At 57.1% G+C, this 20,981-nt stretch overlaps 11 protein-coding genes across 11 annotated transcripts in view; 4 read left to right on the top strand and 7 right to left on the bottom strand.

The window, feature by feature from the left end:
* The window catches only part of VTJ04DRAFT_2176 (uncharacterized protein), a gene marked incomplete at both ends in the record, with an annotated part of 3,458 nt that extends 3,035 nt beyond the window's left edge, over positions 1-423 (bottom strand). The window contains 3 exons of the mRNA XM_069359936.1: positions 9-163; positions 224-247; positions 341-423. Coding sequence (XP_069220697.1) covers positions 9-163; positions 224-247; positions 341-423 — 262 coding nt within the window. The remainder of the gene's footprint in view (positions 1-8; positions 164-223; positions 248-340) is intronic.
* Positions 424-2,346: 1,923 nt separating this feature from the next.
* On the top strand, positions 2,347-3,540 carry VTJ04DRAFT_2177 (uncharacterized protein; the record flags this gene model as incomplete). The annotated part of the gene is made up of 1 exon (XM_069359937.1): positions 2,347-3,540. The coding sequence occupies one exon, from the start codon at positions 2,347-2,349 to the stop codon at positions 3,538-3,540; it is 1,194 nt and encodes a 397-aa protein (XP_069220698.1).
* A 444-nt stretch (positions 3,541-3,984) lies between these two features.
* Positions 3,985-5,494, bottom strand: VTJ04DRAFT_2178 (uncharacterized protein; the record flags this gene model as incomplete). Its single annotated transcript, XM_069359938.1, has 5 exons — positions 3,985-4,623; positions 4,694-5,050; positions 5,109-5,206; positions 5,268-5,306; positions 5,386-5,494. The coding sequence occupies 5 exons, from the start codon at positions 5,492-5,494 to the stop codon at positions 3,985-3,987; spliced, it is 1,242 nt and encodes a 413-aa protein (XP_069220699.1).
* A 1,005-nt stretch (positions 5,495-6,499) lies between these two features.
* VTJ04DRAFT_2179 (uncharacterized protein) lies at positions 6,500-6,793 on the bottom strand (the record flags this gene model as incomplete). The annotated part of the gene is made up of 2 exons (XM_069359939.1): positions 6,500-6,712; positions 6,773-6,793. 2 exons carry the CDS (start codon positions 6,791-6,793, stop codon positions 6,500-6,502), a joined length of 234 nt encoding a protein of 77 aa, XP_069220700.1.
* A 93-nt stretch (positions 6,794-6,886) lies between these two features.
* On the top strand, positions 6,887-8,374 carry VTJ04DRAFT_2180 (uncharacterized protein; the record flags this gene model as incomplete). The annotated part of the gene is made up of 6 exons (XM_069359941.1): positions 6,887-6,977; positions 7,046-7,162; positions 7,237-7,318; positions 7,385-7,522; positions 7,581-8,048; positions 8,104-8,374. The coding sequence occupies 6 exons, from the start codon at positions 6,887-6,889 to the stop codon at positions 8,372-8,374; spliced, it is 1,167 nt and encodes a 388-aa protein (XP_069220701.1).
* A 679-nt stretch (positions 8,375-9,053) lies between these two features.
* On the bottom strand, positions 9,054-9,416 carry VTJ04DRAFT_2181 (uncharacterized protein; the record flags this gene model as incomplete). The annotated part of the gene is made up of 2 exons (XM_069359942.1): positions 9,054-9,360; positions 9,412-9,416. 2 exons carry the CDS (start codon positions 9,414-9,416, stop codon positions 9,054-9,056), a joined length of 312 nt encoding a protein of 103 aa, XP_069220702.1.
* A 35-nt stretch (positions 9,417-9,451) lies between these two features.
* VTJ04DRAFT_2182 (uncharacterized protein) lies at positions 9,452-10,461 on the bottom strand (the record flags this gene model as incomplete). The annotated part of the gene is made up of 3 exons (XM_069359943.1): positions 9,452-9,943; positions 10,043-10,216; positions 10,291-10,461. The coding sequence occupies 3 exons, from the start codon at positions 10,459-10,461 to the stop codon at positions 9,452-9,454; spliced, it is 837 nt and encodes a 278-aa protein (XP_069220703.1).
* A 795-nt stretch (positions 10,462-11,256) lies between these two features.
* VTJ04DRAFT_2183 (uncharacterized protein) lies at positions 11,257-13,079 on the top strand (the record flags this gene model as incomplete). The annotated part of the gene is made up of 4 exons (XM_069359944.1): positions 11,257-11,967; positions 12,027-12,120; positions 12,184-12,884; positions 12,945-13,079. 4 exons carry the CDS (start codon positions 11,257-11,259, stop codon positions 13,077-13,079), a joined length of 1,641 nt encoding a protein of 546 aa, XP_069220704.1.
* A 50-nt stretch (positions 13,080-13,129) lies between these two features.
* VTJ04DRAFT_2184 (uncharacterized protein) lies at positions 13,130-13,465 on the top strand (the record flags this gene model as incomplete). Its single annotated transcript, XM_069359945.1, has 1 exon — positions 13,130-13,465. One exon carries the CDS (start codon positions 13,130-13,132, stop codon positions 13,463-13,465), a length of 336 nt encoding a protein of 111 aa, XP_069220705.1.
* Positions 13,466-13,969: 504 nt separating this feature from the next.
* VTJ04DRAFT_2185 (uncharacterized protein) lies at positions 13,970-16,515 on the bottom strand (the record flags this gene model as incomplete). The annotated part of the gene is made up of 3 exons (XM_069359946.1): positions 13,970-14,520; positions 14,583-16,205; positions 16,272-16,515. The coding sequence occupies 3 exons, from the start codon at positions 16,513-16,515 to the stop codon at positions 13,970-13,972; spliced, it is 2,418 nt and encodes an 805-aa protein (XP_069220706.1).
* A 1,238-nt stretch (positions 16,516-17,753) lies between these two features.
* VTJ04DRAFT_2186 (uncharacterized protein) lies at positions 17,754-18,076 on the bottom strand (the record flags this gene model as incomplete). The annotated part of the gene is made up of 2 exons (XM_069359947.1): positions 17,754-17,868; positions 17,955-18,076. The coding sequence occupies 2 exons, from the start codon at positions 18,074-18,076 to the stop codon at positions 17,754-17,756; spliced, it is 237 nt and encodes a 78-aa protein (XP_069220707.1).
* Between the last annotated feature and the right edge of the window lie 2,905 nt (positions 18,077-20,981).

Consider the following 20,981-nt stretch of genomic DNA (forward strand, 5'->3'; position numbering starts at 1 on the left):
GGCATTACAGTCGGAGGTGTCCTTGCCGTTGTCAGGACCGTCGTCACACTCCTCGTCACCCTCAACGACGCCGTTGCCGCACACTTGCTCGATAATCAGCACCGTCTTACAATTCAAACTGCAGCCGCTATTATACGCGCCGTTGCGCCCCCAGCCCAGATCACTGACGAACGAGTTAATGTCTGTTTCAGAAAGAGCCATGGTCGAAGGTGTAAACGCTTACCATTCCTCGCCAGGGTCGACGACACTACAACAGATCCATGGTTAGCCATACGTCTCCAATGGAGGAGATAGGGGGGTCCATGAGGTCGGAGAGCAGGTATGCGTGATAGATACTTACCCGTTACCGCAAACCCAAACTGCCTGCGGGAGAGCGGCCGCCTTCATGGCGAACACGCCCAGGAGAACGGTGCTGTACAGCATGGTGGATATCCTTGGATCGTGTCGTGCGTTGGATAAACGAGAGACAACCAAAAGGTAGTCAGAGAGAAGGTGATGAGAGGGAGACAACAAACTAACCCCTTAAAGCCGGGTTTCATCCCAGGCTTTATAGACATGCCTCTCGGACCTCTCTCTTCTCGTGACCTCCACACCGAAAAGGCGCAGCCATGGTGGTCGGGTGGCTGGAAAACACCCGGAAGCCTAGAATCACTAGCTGGAATTCGGACACAACACCACCCTTCTAAGAGCGATGGCTGATCCGGCAGCTGTTGAATGGCTGTGTACACTAAGAGTTGGGCCGCCTCCGGCCTGTCGTACAAGATTTTGGGCTTTGGGACAAGCAGACAGCCGTTCTAGACTCTGGAGCCAACTAGTCCCTAGTTGCCTGAGCAAGCCAGGGTGACTCGAACATCGCGGCTGTGCAAAGACATGGATGGGGACGGGATGACGGTCCAGCCCTACAGGAAACCTATGATGAGCCGGGTTCTCGCTCAATGGGACGACAGGAAGTCGTGGCAAGCCCGTGCTGGATCGGGGTATCAAGAAGGGCCAGCAACGTGATGTAGGGCCGTGGCACTGTCCCGGCCCGACAAAACCTCGGGGGCCTCGGCGGGGGGGGGGGAGGGGGGGGGCGGTGGGGGCGAAGCTGGTCACCATCCAAGCTCACGGGAGGAGGGCCAGACTCGGGTTCCTCAAACATTTCTGCGCATATCGCGAAGGCCGATAGAGAGGCAGACTGCCAGGATTCATGAAGCCTGAGGGACTCGGAGGGAGTAACGGAATGGAAGCATGAGGGGTCATGCGTGTTTGCCCCGCGCCCACTGGTCAAACATCCATCTCGGTGGCGTCGATATGTCTCGGACTCAAGATCGGGCAGCACCATATCGGTGGGCAGATCGGCCTTGCTGGGAGGTATACATAGAACGCGCAGGGCCAGATGCATTGCCGAAATCTGGGGAAGCTTAAACCCTACACGCCACCTGACGTAACCTCGACAGATGTACCCGAAACTTTGGGCCCTACAAACCGTCTTTACACAAATCAAAACCTTCCTGCGCCTCGACCAACCTTTTGCAAACCGTCACATTCCCATGGCTGTGCAACCCACTTCTTTGTGTTGGTCTTGGGTTGTGACCCCCTATTGGCTGTAGTGTCGGCGATCAGCCTTCGGAGGTGGGATGCCAGCCAAGGTGGAGGGCAAGCAAACGTGTGCTCCAAACTCCTTACTACCCATCAGGCGCGTCTTTGTTGGGTGATTTCTCAGAGCCGGGAACTGACTTGCAGTGGCGGTGGCGAATGATGAGTTGGACTTGGGTTGGTTGATGACCGCATAGTCGAGGCCATCTTGTACATACCTTAGGTAGTGTATACCTAAATAGATAGAGTATTGTATAGATCTGTTCTGCACACAGCTACTGCACAAGTAGGTCTATTAATAGCATAGTTCTGTTGTCTCAAGTACCGTACCGAGTTGTAAGCCTGACCTCTCAGTCACACAAGGCTGTCCACTCAGACTCAAGCCGGATGTTGCGATTTGATGCTCTCCATGCAACATGGGAGGCGAAAGTCAATTCACAGCGGATTTGTCTCTGGGCTGGAGTGGAATCAAATCCACTGTTGGTGGAGCTTCAGGTAATGGAGAACGGAGATGGTTCTAGTTACCAGGCACACAAGATGAGCGGGTAGGAGAGAGTGATGGATCGGAACTCTTTGCAGTTGACGCAAGTGTCAAAAAAAGACATGCCAAGACTGTCCGGCTTGCATCAACCCTAACCCTCCCTCAACTCCTGCCCATGACATCAGACCTTGGCAACCTCCAAAGAATCCGAACTTTTGTTGACTTTCCTGCACTCCATCACCCATATTGCAACCCTGTCGGCTCACCAAGCCGCCCCGTCACCAACCATGAACCAAATCCGCGCTATCCAAGCCCTCAACAAGCGCGAGATCGAAAATGGCGTCCCTCCCGAAGCTTCCTGGCACGCCGACTACCGCGACACGGCCTTCATCTACTTTGGCGGCCTGCCCTATGAGCTGACCGAGGGCGACATCATCACCATCTTCAGCCAGTACGGCGAGCCCGTCTTCCTCAAGCTCGCGCGCGACAAGGAAACTGGAAAGTCCAAAGGCTTCGGCTGGCTCAAGTACGAGGACCAGCGCAGCACCGACCTCGCCGTCGACAACCTCGGCGGCGCCGAGATTGGCGGCCGGCTCATCCGCGTCGACCACGCGCGCTACAAGGTCCGCGACGACGAGGACATCGAGCAGTACATGGTCAGATGGGAGGACATGGTGCGGCGCGAGCGGCGCGAGAAGGGCCTGCCGAGCGAGGACGAGGAGGAGGAGACGGACGAGGAAGACCGGCCGGCGCGTCCGTTGTTGAAGGAGGAGAAGGAGCTGCAACTGCTCATCCAGAACCACGACGATGACGACCCGATGAAGGAGTTCTTGATTGAAGAAAAGAAGAAGGAAGTCGAGGAGGCGCTCCGCAGGGAGAAGCGACGCGCCGAGAAGGAGAGCAGCAGGAAACACCACCGCCACCGCGAAGACAAAGACCGGGATCGGAGCAGAGACAGAGCTAGGGACGGAGATGGACACGATCACCGCCACCGCTCGCACCGGTCTCATCGAGACGAAACCCCAACCGAATCCCGAAAAAGAGAAAGCGACCGCGACCGTTACCGAGACAGATCCGCCGACCGCAACATCGATGACCGCAAATCACGGTCCCGAAGAGACGAGACCCCTCCAGACGACGACAACCAGGAGCGACGGAAACGACACCGTCGCGACTCGCGAAGCCGCGACCGCGAACGCGATAGAGACAGGGATCGAGATGGAGAGGAGGGGAGGAGGGAAAAGGAGAGGAAGCATGACCGCCGGCACCGCGACCGGGACGAGTCAAGTGATAGAAGAGATCGCGACCGGGACAGGGACAGGGACCGCGATCGAGAACGCGACAAAAAACGCGATCATGAGCGACGACATCGACACGACTCACGGGACCGTGGTGAGCGCCATCGACATCGAGACCTGGAGGATCGGCGGCGGCACCGGACGAGGAGTAGAAGCAGGTCGCCGCGGCCGGACAAGGAGTAGGATGTTGCCGGAAGAGGCGTTGCTTCCGTCATTCTTGAGTCATGAAGTACCGCAGGCTCGAAGTCTAGTTTCTGTGCCATAGCTGCAGACACTTTGACTGTTACGTAGATCAGATACCCATCTGCCATTGTCGCGAGACATCGCGTACGTAATATCAAAAAAGAAAAAAAAGCCATCAGTGCTCAGGTACCTAAAAGAACACCGCGCCGATCCCGTCTCCCATATATCGTAACCCCAAGCTCCCATCCTCCAGACGCCTCCTATCTGTCTCTGCAAGTGTATACGGTATCGTCATGGTCATGATCATGCCATCATCACGGACAAACCCAAAGCAAAAACGCTGAAAAACCAAGGCCATCGCGGTGCCCAAAACGTTCCATCTTTCCACCATCATCCTCTTAGAAACCACCCTCACCCCAAAGCCTGAAAACCCCCAATGTTCAATCAAATCCCCGTCAAATACCTCCTCCAACCCTCCCTAAAACACAACCGCCTCCCATCCTCCGTCTCATGCACCACGAACCTCTCCCACCTGGCATCCCTCCCGGCGCCCACCACTAACAGCGCATTCTCCCCAACCCAACCAATAACTCCCTTCAGCGGGCGCGCCGCCGTCCCAAGCGTCGCATTCCCGTCCGCCGGGAGCGGGAGACCCTTCCCGGCAGCCGCTGGACCGCGCGCCACGCCGACGGCACCGGTGCTATCGGGCTCGGCGTCATCACCATCATCAGACGCGGCAAACGGGGCTGACGCGAAGGAGTAGACGTCGGAAAAGACGCGCGGCATCATGGGGATCTTGCTAAGAATACCCCACTTGCCGTTGGGTTGGCCGGCGTCGGGTTTGGCGCTGCTGCCGCTGCTGGGACCGCCTTGCTGCTGGCCCGGGAGCTGTTGGGAAGCGCGGTTTGGCCGCCGCGGATGGGGCACGTCGAAGATGTGCAGGGTGGACTTGTCGGAGGTGCAGGCGATCATGGTGCCGGACGGGTTGAACGCCAGGGAGAATATGGTGGCGGTTTCGATGCCGCGGCGTAGTTCGGCGATGCGGGCGCAGTTGTTGGTGGAGAAGATGCGGATGAGAGTGCCCTATTTGTGATTTCAGCTTCTCTGGGTTCCGTAGAAGCGTTGGTATAGAGAGGAGCATAGCGCTACGTACCGTGTCGCTGGCCGTGGCAACCAGATCGCCATCGCGGCTCAGCTGGATTGCTCTCAAGGCGGAGGAATGGGCGGGAATAATGCTGACGTTGCCAGTCTCCAGCTCGACCAGTTGCACATGGCCCGTCGACCGTCCAGGGAAAGCAATCTTGGTGGTACCGAGACAGCAGAGCCCCAAGGGGTTGTTCGCCGTCTCGTACGCCGACAGGAGCTGGGGTGGCTTGGCGAACTTGTAGATGCGCACGCTATTCTGCAGCACCACGACGACGCGCTCCTTGGATAGCTGCGCCCCCCTCACGGGCGTGAGGGCGCTGATCTCGAGGGCAGCCTTGCTCTTCGAGTCATCCCAGATAATGAGCTACAAATGGTGTTAGCCTCCTGAATGGGGGTAGGAGAGGAGACATAAAGCTCCTTGCCTTGTTGGCGGCGAACTTGGGCCGTGGACCGCCACCGACGAGACCGACGAAGTTGGCTTTGCCCATCATCTGGACAAGCCCCACGCCAGCGTTAAAGTCTGTCGATGTATGAGTCACTGAAGCAGAAAAGGTTGAGGTGCTAGATTGGCGATGGCTTACCGCGAACCGTTCGCAAGGCACATGTCTCAGAGTCATAGACTGAACGGCGTCAGTATGCGGAAACTCATCGCTGGGTGGTCCTCCTCTCTATCATCAACATCTACTGGTGGTAACTCACTGCAGAATCCAGTCTCAAGGCCCACGGCGAAGCAGCTGCAGTCATCGTTGAAGGAAACGGATAAAACGTTGGCCGCAGGGGCCGTCTGGAGCGGCGTCCGGGTATTCATGTTGTCGATGTCGGCGATGTTGTCGACAGTCCAGTTACGCAGCGAAGGAAGTTGATGTTGACTGACAAAAAGCAGGCGCTGGTCCAGGCAAGCCAACCCGGCCGCAACAGGCACAACACAGGAGATGACGAGGGGTCGAGTGGTTCAGATGAACTGCTCCGGTTCGGGGAATCGGAGTCGGAGTAGATGGTGCTAGGAAATCATTTCCATCTTGCAAAGCTGCCAGGCCGGGGCTTTACTTAAAACACAACAAAGTGCTGGCCGATGCCGGGAAGCTTTGGCCAGTCTGACAAGTATGAGGCCGTTGATGCGTGATGAAAACAAGAGTCAGAAGCAGGAGGAGAATGTGTCCTCCGCAGAGCAAGCTGTTGTCAATCTCAGGGTGGGGGGTTGGCTGATGATATCACCAGGATAAGAGATTCGTCATTGAGATTTGGCTCTGGTGTAGTTGTTGTACGGTTGTACACACCATACAGGACGGGACGGAGATGTGTTGTTTCCACCTCAGTGCAGCCTCATGCAGCCGAGCCGGATCCCAAAGAAGGGGCCTTGCCTGGCGGTGGATCAAAGTGAATGGTGACGGCCGTTCGTTCGTTCCCGCGGCCACAGCCGTGAGGTTGCTGCCTCCAATAGACGACGGCATGGATCCTTGGACGTCGACGGGAGATGGATCCCCCGGCAAGTTCCCGGACTGGTTGTCTGCTGTCATCCAGATATAACAGCCGACAACACCTGGCAGCCGCCGTCCTCTTCGGCGACTCGCAGGATCACCTGCTCTGCAGCTTGGGGTCAACTCACGCCATCCCTGATACGGACTAGCGTGGAATTGGAACGAGCAACCCCTGAGAATGGCGGGCCTTCCCCAATCATTCGCATTCCCACGCTGTCTTGCCGGGGGGCAGCTCTGGCTGATGCTCGCCCTGTTGTTGTCCTCCAGTCTGGTGCAACTTTTTGTGAAATTGCTTCTCCCAACTCCCGTTGTTCCCCTTTTCCAACTCGGCATCCTCAAACTGTGGCGCGAGCCTGGTCGACAAGTCCAATCTCCATCAGCTTCCAGCTTCCATCCGGTTTTTGGCAAGTCGCTCGATAACCACAATCAATTATTAGCTTCATCATTCTTCCCTGCTGCGTATCGAGGTTGGCGCTAGTTTGCCAGTGACCGCCCCAGAACGCGACTTGACTTGACCCCCGACTCCACTCCCTCCGCAGCGTTAATGTCTGCTCCAGCCGTACGTTAGGTTCCTTTTACTTCTCAACCTCCTGTGATACCACACGCACACACCCCCGTGAATTTTCCATCCGTCGACATCCCATTCCCCAGCATCCCTATCATCCGCCCTCCTCCTCGACCCGTCCGTCTCGACTGCGCGTAGTCAGTCTGCCAGAGCTAAGATGTTCACCGCCCAGAAGATGATCCGCAGGAAGAAGAATGTCAAGAAGGGCATTCAGTTCTGCCTGATGGTGTGCGGCGCCTCGGGCACCGGTGAGTCTCCCTGCTGTCGCATTCCGCTGCCCGCGACATGGCGGACGCGCGCTGACCGCCTCTACCAGGCCGGACGACCTTCGTCAACACACTCTGCGGCAAGACCGTCCTGCCTCACAAGGAGTGCGACGACCCGACCACTGCCCATGTCGAGGAGGGCGTCAAGATCAAGCCCGTCACCGTCGGTTAGTTAAGATTGGACGACAGTTTTGTGCGTAACCCCGCGACCGGCTAACAAACAACCCGCCCTAAGAATTAGAGCTCGATGAGGAGGGCACCCGCATCTCTCTGACCATTGTGGACACTCCCGGCTTTGGCGACCAGATCGACAACGAGTCGAGGTACGCGTTTCCCGAGCGGCAGGATGGTTGGGCAGTCAATGGCTAACCCAATGTCTCGTTTCTCAGTTTCCAAGAGATCGTTGGCTACCTCGAGCGGCAATACGACGATATTCTGGCCGAGGAATCGCGTATCAAGCGTAACCCTCGTTTCAGGGACAACCGCGTCCACGCCTTGCTCTACTTCATCACCCCCACTGGCCATGGGTAAGAGACCCCCCGGGTCCATGTGCTCGATGGACTCCTCCAGCTGACCCATGCCTAGTCTTCGCGAGCTTGACATTGAGCTCATGCGGCGGCTCGCGCCCCGCGTCAACGTCATCCCCGTGATTGGCCGCGCCGATACGCTCACCCCGTCGGAGCTCGCCGAGTCCAAGAAGCTGATCATGGAGGACATTGAGCACTACCGGATCCCCGTTTACAACTTCCCCTACGATATTGAGGAGGATGATGAGGACACGGTCGAGGAGAATGCCGAGCTCAGAGGGTTGATGCCCTTCGCCATTGTTGGCTCCGAGGAGGTTGTCGAGATTGGTGGTCGCCAGGTGCGCGCTCGCCAGTACCCGTGGGGTGTCGTCGAGGTCGACAACCCGCGCCACTCCGACTTCCTGGCCATCCGCTCTGCCCTTCTGCACAGCCATCTTGCCGACCTCAAGGAAATCACCCACGACTTCCTGTACGAGAACTACCGCACGGAGAAGCTCAGCAAGAGCGTCGAGGGCGGCGCCGAGATGTATGTGTCCCACATCCTGCTGATATCGAGTTTCTCATGTACTAACCCACCTTAGCGACTCGTCCATGAACCCCGAGGACCTGGCTACCCAGTCGGTGCGTCTCAAGGAGGAGCAGCTCCGCCGCGAGGAGCAGAAGCTCCGCGAGATCGAGCTCAAGGTGCAGCGCGAGATCAACGAGAAGCGCCAGGAGCTGCTGGCTCGCGAGTCCCAGCTGCGCGAGATCGAGGCTCGTATGCAGCGCGAAGCGGCGGCCGCCGCTGCTGCCGCTGCCGCGGCCCAGCAATCTCTGCAGGCCAACCCCCAGGCCAACGGCTCCGAGCAGTAGCGGGGATGCGCTCGCCGCCAAATATCCTCGGGCTCTTTTCCGTGTTTGGTTTCGTTCGGCCCTCCCCGGTTCTTCTCCCTGCAGGCGTTGGTTCCCGTTGTTGTGTGTGTGTTTTAGAAGCAAAAAATTATTCCCCCTCGACTGGCTTTTGCGCAAAGTTCCCCCAACGATATCCGCTCCCGCGCCGACCTACAGGGAGAACGACGGTTTGATGGTATGGGTGGTGGTAGTGGTGGCGGTGGTGGCTGCGGCTAGTTGGCTCTGAGTTTGCCGTTCTCTCTTGGGTTCGACACGACGATGTGGCTTTTAAGGCTCGGGAATCTCGGGAGACGGTTTAATGAGGTGTTAATATTTCCCTGCTGGCGGCGGCACTGCCTGCTTTGCTGCTTTCCCATGCCGTCTTGTCACGATAGGGTCGACGTGTCTGCTGCTGCTGCTTTTTTTCCTTCTCACTTCGACTATTGGACTTCTAATGCAGATATCAGCCAAATTTAGTTTTCCTTTTTCCCGTCAATTCTCTCAGTGCTTGGTGATGGTCATAATGCCACTGTGCTTGCGTAACTGAAACTACCTAAAGGAGTAGTTTGTGTGGTGCAATTGTTTTGTATTTCTTGGTTGCTACAACTACTGTGTAGTGACCATGTTGCGGATAGATTCATGATTCCGTGCCGCCCTTCCATTACTCCCTGACATAATTGTCCGACAACCCCTCCACTCTCTCCTGATTCACATCACCACCGGAAGGAATTCGTTGAGTATTCCGTAAGAATTGAGAACGACAGAAAGAACAGAACACGATGAACAAGCGCCGCACAAACCCCCGAAAATGGAAAGGAAAGGAAATAACCCAAAACCAAACGAGCCTGAAAAAACAAATCACTTCCACCGTAAACTGGATGAAGAGAAAGTAGGAAAACGGCGTCGTAGTTAACTGCAAAACCAAAATCTTACACCCCTTCCTGGATAGCCGGGAAGGTTTTTTCTGCCTACGCCCTCCAGCACAACCAACCTCACATCAACTAGCAGTCAGGAGAGACCTCATAGCATGTCCCTGCGCCTTTGTCCAAATGGGGACATTTAGTTGTCGCTCTGGTTGTTCAGAATGCGCAGAATGGCGAGGAACAGGTTGATGATGTCGAGATAGAGGCAGATCGCCGCGGCAATCTCCTCCTCGACGTGGTGCTTGCGCAGGACAAGCTGGGTGTCGACGAGGACGTAGCCCGAGAAGACAAGCGCGGTGATGAGCGCCAGGATGAGCTCGCCGGTGCTGTTGTAGGGCAGGAAGATAGAGACGAAGGTGAAGAGAACCACGGCCCACAGCGCGCCGAAGAGGTAGGGCATCCAGGAGGTGAAGTCGTAGCGGGTTTGGCAGGCGAAGGCGGTCAGGAAGAGGAAGATGCCAGCGGTGAGGCCGACGGCGTTGAGGACGATGCCCGCGTCGTAGAAGGAAACGACGACGCTGACCGTGTAGGCTTCGAGCAGGGTGAAGCCGGAGAGGAAGAGCAGGTTGGTCGGGTACGAGTGGCGCTTCCAGTAGGTGAGGAACATGAAAACCATCGCAAAGATCATCTAGGTTGGTTGGGGGGACGTAGTTAGCATCTTTGTGTTTGCTCGGCTTTTTGGAGACTGAAGAGGTGAGGCGGGGTTGAGGAGAGAAAGACGACCTACCGAAAACCAGACGATCATCGGGTGCGACTGGATCCAAAGCTTGTAGCCATCGTTAACGAAGGTGAGACCACTGACCGCGGCGGTGGCGATCAGCTGGACGGTCAGGATGGTGTAGACTTTGCGGATGAACTGGTTGCGGATCTCGATGGTAGCCTCGGCGACGGAGCCTCCGAACTGGACGAGGTGGAAGCTGGGTCAGCGGTTTGTTCAAGACAAAGATGGAGATGGAGATGCGCATAGGTATGTACCTTGAAGTCATCGGGGATGTTGTCTTCGCTGCTGCGCGGAGCACCGAAGAGGAGCTCCTGATCCTGCGAAGAGCTGCTCGCAGCCTGGTATGACGGAGGAGGCTGCGTGTACTGGAGATGGAGGTCCGGGTCCTCCTGGGGAGCGGGAGTGTACTTGACGTTGGACGACATGGTTGCTGGCGTCTTGCGATGGACACGTCCAAAGAGCTGTCGAACTGGCGGATTGACTGTCGAGCAATACAAAAGGCGCTCGCGGGGAATAAATCGAGATGGCGGGCGAGGCGCAGTGGATGCCGAGTTATAGGCGCGCGATGACGGAAGCCTGTGGTGATGGATGACCCGAGAAAGTGGGGATGACGCAGCTATCGCCTACTATCCACAGGACAAGAGATGGGCGGCCTGACGCAAGGCTATGGAGGCATGCGCCAACCAAGGCGCAGACCCGCCGGAACCTTCCAGATCAGGCCATGGCTTGCTCTCGGCAGCAACATCAGGGTTCGGGTTGCATGTGTGACTTGCATCCATGCTGACACATGCTCGAAAAGTGGGCCCCACCCTTCGGACCCCTGCCCACTGTGTCCAGTCCAGTGGATGCGGCCGGTGCGGCGGGCAACATCAATGGGACGGGACCCACACATTTCAGGTTGCGGTGCTTCGCGGCGTTCGTTGAACGGGAGTTGAAAAGGTTCTTGTCGCCAGCATCGCGTCTGGCCATCTCGACACCCACATTGGCGCAAACGAGGATACAAGCGGCGACCGTCTGGAAAGGAGCCGCGTGTTGATCGATTCGTCCCGACTGAACAAGGAGAGACAGCCCCGATCTGCGTCAAACCCCTAGAAGACTTGGACGGTGACACGTCCACCGCTACCACGACACCAACATCCGCCACCATCCAGATACCCACCGACAGAAACCCCCGACGCTCCATGCGCACGACTACTGCTCGGCATTGAGCGGGCGCAGCCATGGGGCCAAGCACAAACCGCTACTCGACCTACACGACCACCTCGGTCGGCTCGGCAGGCCTCGACTCCAAGAATGGCGACAAGGCCGAGAAAAAGGAGCTATGGAGCTCCATGCTCGACTCCGTGGCCAGCGGCAAACGCCTGCCCGAGAAGACCATCCTCCTACTTGGCGGCACCGTCGAGTCGCAATTAGAATTTCTCGAGGCCGTCTCCTCCCAGAACGACCCGCGCCGTGCCCTCGACCGCAACGGCGACCGGCCCCCGCCGGTCGCAAACAGCTTCGCCCTCGGCTACACATATTACGATGTCCTGGACTCCGACCAGGAGGACGTCTTGGCGCGCATCTCGGTCTACACTCTCGAGCGACCCTCGCCCGCCTTTGCCGACCTCCTGCGGCCACTGCTTACTCCTGAGTCGATACCCAACACCCTCATCGTCGTGCTGTTGGACTGGGCCGAGCCATGGAAGTGGATGCGCCAGCTTCGCGAGTGGATCTTGCTTCTCAGGACAGTGCTCATCTCGCTGAGCAACGAGTGCAAGGACGTCATGGAGGAGGTGATGGTGTCCTGGAGGGAGAGGGGGCGGGGTGGGGCCGTAAACCTGGACGGAACTTCGGCCGTACAAGTCACCGACCCCGAGTTCAACATGCCTATAGGGCCCGGTGAATGGGAAGATGCCCTAGGCCTGCCGCTCTGCGTCGTCTGCCAGAATGTAGGGCGACTCTTTTCTGTGAACCCTTGGATATTGAGGCGGTGCTGACTGGTTTGCAGGCTGAGAAGATGGAGTATCTGGAGAAGAATCACGGCTGGAAGGAGGAGGACTTTGACAACGTCCTTCAGTTCATGCGGACTGCCCTATTACGACGTGAGTCTTGACTTCAACACGCGCACACCTCTGCCTCGAAGCAAGCCGGCTAACCCCCCTCAGATGGCGCCTCCCTGATCTACACAACCCCCTCCGTCCCATCACAACTCCCCACCCTGATCCATTCCAGCCTAGGGATACAATCCCTCCTCAAGAAGCAGCCTCTCAAGCACAACGTCATCGACCGCGACAAGGTCATGATCCCCCCGAACTGGGACTCTTGGGGCAAGATCCGCGTCCTCCGCGACGGCTTCGACGTCGACGGCGTCAGCAACGGCTGGTCAATAGACGTGGACCAACCCTACCCTCGCGTTGCGCCGCCCAATGGCACCGACGCTGCCGGTGGCGGCGGCGAAAACGGCTCGGCCGCCAACGGCCACGAACCCACCCCGCTACCAGAACCGGAGGGATCCACGGTTGTGCTGTACGAAGCGTCGGTTCCCGACCCGAGTATGGACGCCTTGGAGCTTGCGGGACGGCAGATGCATTCGACCACGCTCGAGGTCGAGACGGTCGATACCCAGGCCTTCTTGGCGCAGCAGCTCAAGGTGCTCGAGGCGTTCAAGCACAAGCAGGACGAGGCGGCCGCGGCCGCCGACTCGCGCCACCACAGGTCCGCTGCTGGTGGACGGCGGGTGGATGATGAGCATCTGGTCGGCGACAGCGCGGCTACCGAGCAGAGGGTGCTGGAGCATATCGGGCCGGTGCAGTTCAACATGGGCGGTATTCAGGTGGATGCGGATGATATGGTGCAAAGGCTCAAGGTATGTTCCTCTTTGTTGTTTAGCTCATCGATCAGCATCAGTAGCTGACAGGTTCAACAGGAACGACAAGCCTACGGCACGCCATCGGAGCCAGAGAGTCCTACGGTTGAGGACACAACCACTGCTGCGATGCCCGTTGATACTGGAAACCTTCAGGCCTTCTTCCACGATCTGATGAACAGGCGGGCCAAATGAGAAGTCCCTCTCCCTCATCCATCCCAAACCCTCGTCCCCTTTGCACCGTCATGCCCTTCATCCTCTTTCCCGGCACGCGCGCGCGCGCACGAGAGTATCAGCATAACGCCAGTCGAAACAAGATCACCTCACCACACACACCAAACAACGACATATTGCATGGGGGGGTTTTGTCCTTTTCCTGGACGGGGACCATAAAACGGAGGAAGGGGAGGAGGAGAAGCTTTTTCATCCACCGCTCCCGCCCCGACAATAACGCCGCCAATCAGCCAAGTCAAGCTCCTCAGGCCATCAATCATGATCCCGGTTGGTTATGGAAAGCTTTGGGAAACGCGGTGGCTGGCTGGCTGGCTGGCTGGCTGACTGGTCCTGGTACTGGGGTGTAAACGGGAAGGAAAGAAGAAAACGAGGGAATCAAGATAATTATCATCATCATCATCATCATCATCATCATCCACCCCGCCCTTCTGAACTACCTACTAGCACCTTTATCAAAACCTACTACCTACTATTTAGGCCTCGGTCTGTGGTAGAATAGATACCCCGCCTTCTCTTCCGCTTGAAGATGTACGTTTGTGTACAAGTCAGTAACTATGCCACCATCAAAATCATAACACCTCGGGCTGAGCATACACTCCCATACCTATCGATCCATCTGGCGCAAGTATTTGAACAGCTACTTCATACATCCCCATTGAATACAACGCAATGCAATCCGCCAGCTATCTAGGGTACCTAACAACTATACGATATGGTATCACTGTCCGACCAGACATCCCACTCCGTCCTCATTCTTTTTGTTTTTCTGCCTCTTTTTCATCATCTTTCATCCTCACCAATCTTCTATCCCTCATCAAATTTCCTTCGTCCCATAACTAAGTACCTCTTGATCAAGCACTCGCCGGGACCTCCTCCTTCCACCCATTCACCTGCGGCTTCTCCCCTTCTCCATCCTTCCCCTTCCCCTCCTCCCCACCGTCTACATTCTTCACCACCAACACCGCCGCCTCCGCCCTCGGCGTAGTATACCACCTCCTCAACACCCTCTCCCTCTCGGCATCCCCCTCGGGCGGCACCACCTCCCTCCTGACCCCCAACCGACCGGCTACGACACCAATCAACAAACTCACAAACAGCCACGGGTACTGCAAAATCTCCGCCTCGAACGCGCTGACCGTTTCCCTCGCGAGGCGGTGGTACTCGTCGCCGGCGGGAGTGCCCTGCAGCAGCGCGCCGAGGCGGAAGAGGTTGTTGGCAGCGACGGCGTTGGTGGAAGGCTGCGACTTGTCCATGCCGCTCTTGAGGCGGAGGATGGTGGGGCTGAGGGAGGAGGATTCGGTCGAGTAGAAGCCGCCGGCGTAGGCGTGGCGCGGGGACGGGGGAGGGTTGGTGGTTGAGGTGTTGCGGGGCGGGGCGTCGTAGAACAGGCGAGTTTGAGTATCTTTGGGTGGGATGTTAGTTCGGAATGGAATAGGAGAGATGGAGAGAGTTGGGAAGACATACCTTGCAGCTGCTTCGCCCAATCAAACCACTCCTTCTCAAACGTAGATGTGTACAAATCAAGCAACCCTTCGATCAGGAAAGCGTAGTCGTCTGCAAACGCGCGGACCTGGCTCGGCCTGTCCCAGTAAAACCTCCGCAGCGGGTTCCCCTCCTCCGCTTCGGACTCTGTCCACAGCGTCTGCTTGATGAAAGCCGCAGCCTCGCGAGCAGCCGACAGGTACTTCTCAGCGCGCGCCGCATCGAACCGGCGGACAGCAGCAGCCGTCCTGGCCAGAGCCGAAATGACCATGCCATTGGTAGCAACCACAACCTTCTCGTCTCTCGCCGGGCGAACGCGTTCCCTCTCACGATGCGCGCTCAGCCTCTCGCGGGCAAGGGCAACGAGACGACGGATCTCGGAAACCGGCACGCCGAACTGTTTGGACAGTTCAGCAGGGTCAGCGTTGACCGAGAGCACGTTTTGGTTGATGAACTCGTCGAACGGGTCTTGCTCCTGTGGCACGTTACCATCCTCCTGCACGTTCCAGTAAGCCGCGGCGACGGCGCTTGCGTGGTGGTCGTTGGACCCGGCGCTCACGACTTGATCAAACTCGCGCCGCGTCCAGGTGTAGTAAGCACCCTCGCGCATGTGGCGGTCTCCACGGCGTTGGTAGGAGTCGGCAGCCTCGCTGGAGATGAAGCCGCCCTTGGAGTTGTGTATTTGCGGACTGGTCAAGTAGTCGGCCAATTCGAGGACGACGTCGGCGAACTCGTCGTCTAGAGACACGGAGCGACCAGGACTGCGGCGCTGGCCTAACCACGCGTCGAGAAAGACGCCCAGCAACAAGGCGTTCTCACCAATCATCTTCTCAAAGTGCGGCATGCTCCAGTTGCTAGTAACACTGAACCGCATGAAGCCGGCACCCAGGTGATCGCGAAGGGCTCCGTCCCGGATCCTGCGCAACGTTCCCACAGCCATGGCGGTCGCTTTGTCCACCTCCTGGTCGCCAATAACGTCAGCCACTTCCCTGGGGAAGTGACGTAAACGCAAGAGGAACGACAAGCGCGCCGGGTTGGGGAACTTCGGTGTCCCGAAACCGTAGTCGACGGGATCGAACATGCGAGTGATGCGAGTAAGCGCCTCATCCAGCTGGTCCAGGTCTAGGTCGCCCATGTCGACAGCAACAGGAGCCTCGGAGACGGGGAGCGTTACGCCGCTGCTGAAGGTACCCTCCTGAGCGAAATCCTGCAACTTGTGCAGCATCTCGAAGGCCTCGCGGCGGCATCGCTCCTCCTGCTCAACCCAGAACTTGTGGATCTTCTTTGAGATGGCGAGGAAGTCGGTATACGACTCCTCACCAGCGGCTTCGCGACTCGCAGCATTTCCGGAGGCAGCGGCGGCGCTGCTGTGCTCCGTTCCAGGGCCCGGCCAATACGTGCCGCCGAAGATCGGATAGAGGTCGGGGGTGAGGAAGAGGTTGAGCGGCCAGCCTCCCGTCGCGTTCACTGCCTCGCTGTAATTCTGGTAGATGGTATCAAGATCGGGACGCTCCTCGCGGTCGATAAGAATGGGAATAAAGGCTTCGTTGAGAAAGTCGGCAACGGTGGGATTGGAGAAGGAGTCTTGAGTTGTGAGGTGGCAGACTAAATTGAGGTGTCAACAAGTGTACAGATGGGAAGGAGGTCGGGGCTGTCGGGACCGGGACGTACAGTGGTCGGCAAGGAAGCCAATGTGCATAAAAATGGGCTTGTTCTCGGCGGCGGCGCGGGAGAGAGTGTCTTGGTCGAGCAGCTGCCAGGCAACGGGTGTCTCGGCATGGCGTCGAACGTACGGGCTGTCGCTCTCGCCGGCACGGTTGCGGAGCTGAGGGAGGTTGGAGGCGGTCGTTCCGCTGTCATGGCCTTCCTGCTGCTGACTCTCTCGTTGGCTCTGTTCCAACTGTGCCCGCATCATCTTGGGTAACTGAACACCAGAGACGTCGGTAAAGAAGAGTGAAGTCCAATGTAAGAGTGCTTGGTATCAGTCCCCGGATGCCGTTTCTACTGACGGCGTCTCCTTCAGAACCGAACCGATCCGGCCAGGGTCGGATGTTATCGACCAAACAGAAATTAGGTATGTCCAACCAGCCGAGTCCGGGACCCCACGACGTCGATGTTCGGGATGTGGTGTCAGGGTCTAGCTCTGTACTGGATCAAATGCGAGCTTGGAGCAGCGCGTCGCAATGAATGGCTGCAGATAGGTGACGGGAGGTGGTATGCGTTAGGTGTTGTGGGTCGAGGTTGATAACGGGATTGTCGGGTGAGGCTCTTCAGCGGAATGATAAGATGAGTCGTGCTAAGTCAGGTAGGTAGTGTGACAGTGGGATGAAGGGAAAATTCCATGGAAGACTGACTGAGGGGAAATCCCCCAGCATGGGAAGAGCTCCGTCATGCAGCATCCCGAGAGTGCTGTGTTGTCGGATCCCAGGACAGTGGAGTGAGTGGAGGAATCCTGGAACCCCGCATCGGCAGTGGAACCCGATGTGGAGATCCGGGCACGGACTGGTGGGGTCGGCTGCCGGCGGATGCAGGGTTAGGGTAGAGACCGAGACGCCGACGGGAGCGCGGACGGCCTGACGACGGCAGGGATGGTTTCCTTCTCAATGGTGGTTGAGATGCGTGAAGAGGCATGAGAAAACATGGTTGAGCGGCATGTGGAGATCCCGTCCATGGTCTCTGAATTCCGTCGAGATATGCGAGATGACTGGTGTGTCTTCCGATGTATATAGGTACCAAGAGCCGCCGGTGTTCAGGGTGTTCAGGGAGAGCTGGAAGCGCGAAACAATCTTGAACTCAAGGAGCGACGACTCGGGGTATACTACGAAATGCAAAGATAACAGAAAATGGCTGCTGCTCCCGTGACTAGACGCCGGCCAACGACACCAAACCCCCCAAGATCCAAAACAACAACGCCCTCAAGAGAGATGGACAACCCCATGTGAAGACCTGGACCCGGATGCGCCGTCACTGGCAGAACATGGAATCCAACAGCAATACTGCCCTCCAACGCCTTGCAACCCAAGCTGAGAGAAACCCCAAAAACGCCCAAAAATATCCAAATACCCCACAACCCAAATGTGAAACTCCTAGCGAAAGATGGAGAGACCGTGGCCCTTCTGCGGCCCGACAGGGAATGGCTGAGGAGCCGGCATCCTATGAGATCTTGACGACAGCAACGAAAGACCGCTTCACGGGTTGTCGGAACATGAGCTCCCAGGGCGTCGGGGGCTCGTTCTTGCGCTTGCAGTCACCGCAGATATCTTCCTTTCTGCGATACCACCATGTCAGTATCGGCATTGATATGGCTCGTCCACGGAACCCTGTGACTGGTAAGGACAGAAGGACAAGGCCTACACTTCGAAATATTTCACTTCTGGCGGACATCGCTTGTGTGTGGTGGCATAAGCGTGACACCAGTGCGACACGATGTGTCGGAGATGACTGCAGCTGTACTCGCGTTGGATGTAGTTGCACATTGTGTTGAAGGGAGAGTCGGTGAAACCCGGATCTGGGTCTCGATTAAGTGGAAGTCGGTAGGAATGATTCACGCCGATGAGAGGTGATGCCTCTTAAAGCCGCCGTACGGCAACGGCGACAATCCGTTCCGGGGATCTGAGCAACGGAAGGACGGAGGATAGGTACGGCGAAGGTTAACTACTTGGGTACTCCGTACCTATGGAGACGGGGACGACAGTGACGAGTTTCCGAGTGGCCTTTCTTGTATAGGTACGGAAGGACGATCATCAAAGGAATCCAGGTCAGACAGACGAGCACGGGTGGACGAATGTGATGTTGATGTGTTGTGTGTCTCGGCCAATTCCGCAATTATAATCAAGACAAGCTCGACACCCGGCTCCTATCTTGCTTGATCTGGCGACCTGCAGGAGGCGAACACCAACAGCGGTGGGTGACGGAAGTGAGGGAAGACGTGAGGCTTGAGATTTCTGGCGTGCGCACAAATGTCGGGGTTCAAGGCACGCTGATTCCAGCCAGAAAGGCATCTGATAGGGAAGGGGAGCGCGACGGCATGGCATGGGGGGGATGGTGGGATGAAATGCGTGCGAACCAGTCGGCCGGGTCGGGCCTTGGGGCAAGGGAGTGAGGGGATTCCACAAGGACGGGCCCAGGCAGCTCGCTAGCCAGCGGTCTCATCGCCAATCAGCTTGCCCACGATGGCCGACGATGGGTGTCTGCTTCGCCAGAAGGGGTATCGAGCTCTCCCACGAGAGGAAAAGCGCATGCTCAACCCTTGCTGCCAGCAACCGCCTGACGGCTTAGGGGGCATTGCTTTTGCCAGTTTGGGCAGGGAGCCCTGCCGAATTCCGGGGCCAAAAAACGTGTCGCCGGCGTGGAGAGCCTCAGCTGACGGATTGGTGGGTCGATTGGTGTCGGAGCTCGCACTCGCAACCCTTGACTTTTTGCTGCCTTGATTGTGCTGTTGTGTTGATGTTCAAGGGCGTTGTTTGATATCGTCGACAACACAAGATAGACAAGAGTTGGATTTGGAAACATCAAGATGCAAACCCCCAACCAACTGCCGGCACCACCAATTCAGCTGGAGTGGCTGAGTCAGAGTGATCGGGCAGATGTGAGCAGTCATATTTTGGTCGATTCAGCCCAATCTCAGAACTGGGTCTGATGTCGGAGTTGAAGCAAGCCTTCGCGTGCCTGTCACAAGCCAAAGGGAAAGCAGAGGGAAACCCAATCCAATTGACAGCAGTCCGATATCTTGCGTTATCGCCGTCCCCTGCACCTGCCCCTCCAACGTCCCGAAAGCCAGGAACCGAAAGAATGCGGCACTTCCGCGGCCCAATCAGGGGATCATCTCGTCCGCTTCTTCTTGTGGTTGCCCAAAAGCAAGCAAGATCATGCACGAGACATGCGTCAAGCACAACGCCCTTCTTGCTCATCCACCATCCGTCTGGCCTTTGCTGTTTTTCCCACTTTGCTCTCGTCTCGTATTCTTGCTCCCAGAATCAAGACAGCGAGTGCCGGACGGCATGTTCCGTTGCCATACTCTTGCCAAAGACATCGGATTTCACAAGTTTGATGTTTGTGTCAACCAACACTCTCGAGAAGGACATGCAAATCACAAGCTGAATGGCTCCCTGGTCGACAGGTCATGTGAGATCATGTGAGATGCACCTCTTCCTAACTTTCTTCTCGGTGCGCCTCCCGGTCTACCTGTGGTTTGGACTCCTTCCTGCATCAGACATAAACGCAGATCATAGAGTAGCGCCTTGAGTTAGTACTCACTCAGGTGGGCCACATCCACACCTTATTCACCTTATTCCAACATGGCCACGTCGATCTCTTGCCCTACGGAGGATTGCTCGGCCTCTACCTGTCGTGCATCTTTGTCAATGCCATCTCCGAGGTCCTGCTGTGAGACCCAGCATGGCGTACAGTACATCAACAACTCGACGCTCGAAGAGGGAATCCGAGTCCATTCATCGAGTGCTTAACCCGAATAACGACTCGAATCTTTTACGGAGCTCCCCGGTGAGACAAGGCAACCCCAGCCTAGCCGCGATTTTGAAAGAAAACGACACTTCAACCAAACCAAAGTCGAAACCTCAACTTGCGCAGCCATTGGAGGCCAGGCAGATCCCATCCTCATCCAACACCGGACGGCTTGGTGTTTTTAACCCGCTGAAACGCCGGCGCCCCTCAGCCATAACGGCCCCGACGCGGAGCTGAGCCCTCCGTCTCCGCCGGCCCTTCACGGAGGCCCCATCCGTCCGTCGTGTCCACGCCTCTGGCAGGTCAGCTTGGCCACCGTGAGATATCACCACCAGAGGGAAAATACCCGGAAAACGGGCTTCCACTTCATATATTTTGCCACCCCTGTCTGTTCGGTTTGCCAGGGACGTCGTGGTTTGGCTCCCCCAATCCGGCTTCGGTTATTTTTGGCTGCTGGCTCCATGACGGATGTTCTCCCGCCGGCAGAATGCAACAATATACTGATCATAATGCTCGCCATCTGTTTAAGGTCCGTGTCAATATCACTCGACGCGTAGGAAATCCGCCCTGATGATGACGAAAGGAAGCTTGTCAATGTCGCACATGGTTCCAGGCCTCCCAGGCTCACACTCGTCTTCCATGTCTCTGGCGTGAGCGTGGTGTTCGGGTTCATCCAAACTCCCGGTGCCGCCCACTCTGGCCGTCTCCACCGCATCGGCACCTCAGATCATGGCCGGTCCTCAACAATTCCTGGATCACTTCTTGGCCTTGTCTCTTCGAGAGTCGCGACCCGGATTCTGGGTTCGCAAGGGTCGCTTGGTTGATGTCGCATGCCAAGAACTGTCTTTCGAACCTCTTTGTGATTTACGGATGGACGCAAGCAACTGTCACTCTCAGCACAGGGACTCAGGAAGTTTT

Source organism: Mycothermus thermophilus, assembly GCF_041956435.1.
Source record: "Mycothermus thermophilus strain CBS 625.91 unplaced genomic scaffold VTJ04scaffold_2, whole genome shotgun sequence".
NCBI classification, from domain to species: domain Eukaryota; kingdom Fungi; phylum Ascomycota; class Sordariomycetes; order Sordariales; family Chaetomiaceae; genus Mycothermus; species Mycothermus thermophilus.